Source organism: Plasmodium cynomolgi (genome assembly GCF_000321355.1).
Source record: "Plasmodium cynomolgi strain B DNA, scaffold: 1464, whole genome shotgun sequence".
Lineage (NCBI taxonomy): Eukaryota > Apicomplexa > Aconoidasida > Haemosporida > Plasmodiidae > Plasmodium > Plasmodium cynomolgi.
The window spans coordinates 1-1,090 of NW_004193267.1; the positions used below are offsets into that span (position 1 = coordinate 1).

At 26.5% G+C, this 1,090-nt stretch overlaps 1 protein-coding gene across 1 annotated transcript; it reads right to left on the reverse strand.

Annotated features, from left to right (window-relative positions):
• Positions 1 to 324: 324 nt before the first annotated feature.
• On the reverse strand, positions 325 to 960 carry PCYB_007820 (hypothetical protein; the record flags this gene model as incomplete). The annotated part of the gene is made up of 2 exons (XM_004228203.1): positions 325 to 632; positions 699 to 960. The coding sequence occupies 2 exons, from the start codon at positions 958 to 960 to the stop codon at positions 325 to 327; spliced, it is 570 nt and encodes a 189-aa protein (XP_004228251.1).
• Positions 961 to 1,090: the final 130 nt, after the last annotated feature.

Sequence of the window (1,090 nt, forward strand, 5' to 3'; positions counted from 1 at the left end):
TTTCAAAATAAGGTTGTACTTTTAAATGTAAATAGATATAGGGAGTTAAGGAAAATTTACTCATATAATACAGAATTATATTTTATGTTATATTTCGTATCTCCTGAATTTTTATCCCGAGTGTGTTCACTGTTTGATAGAAATTCTTGTTCATTCTTTTTCATATTTTCTAATAAGTTATCCTTCCGTAGTATTTTTGTATTTATCCATGAACCTAAAGGAGTAAACTAATGTAAAGTAGGCAGGATTATATATTAAGATATATAATATTATTATTGTCATTTAATATGAGAACATTGCATAATCATCGGTTAGCAATATTTTTCATATGTTTAAATAAAAATTTGTGATAACCTTATATAAAAGCGCCAAAACGGATGATACTCCAGCTATAGTTCCCAAAGCTGTAGGCACTGTTTTTCCTGCTGGTTCTGTCATTTTTGTAGGTACAATAAATGACGTAGATCTATCCAATAGGCCAGCATTATCAGAATCCAATCCTTTTCCATTTGTCTGCGATATGCATTCTTCAATGTTTATATTTTTGTCAGGACTAGAAGATAATTCTGGTAAATTATATTTTATCCATTCGTTGGAACGTTTTACCTCATAATCTTTTCTAAAGGATTTTACTGCAAGACAGGTTAAAAAATTGGGATCCTTATACACACAATCTGAAGAGTAATTCTTATGTATACTTTTATATAATGATACACATTGCTTGATAAAATTTTGAGAAGAACATATTTCAGAATGAGTTTTATTGTTTAATATATCTTGAATATCATGAATATTATTATTAAATATGGATAACATTACATAATTTTCTGCCTCTTCCATGTTTTCATAGCGATCTAAATTAGAACAGTCATTTCTTTCTTTTAGTTCCTTTATTAGCTTATTTTTTGCATCAGAAATACTGTTAATATATTTTTTATCTAAAATATTATTATCCTTCATTTCATAATATAACCAATAGTATATATTGTTACAATATTTATAAAAATCGTCTCCGTTATAACTAAGACTATGTAATAACTTCAAATTTCTTAAAAATTTTAACAAATATCTATTATTTCTGGGTGTGCAG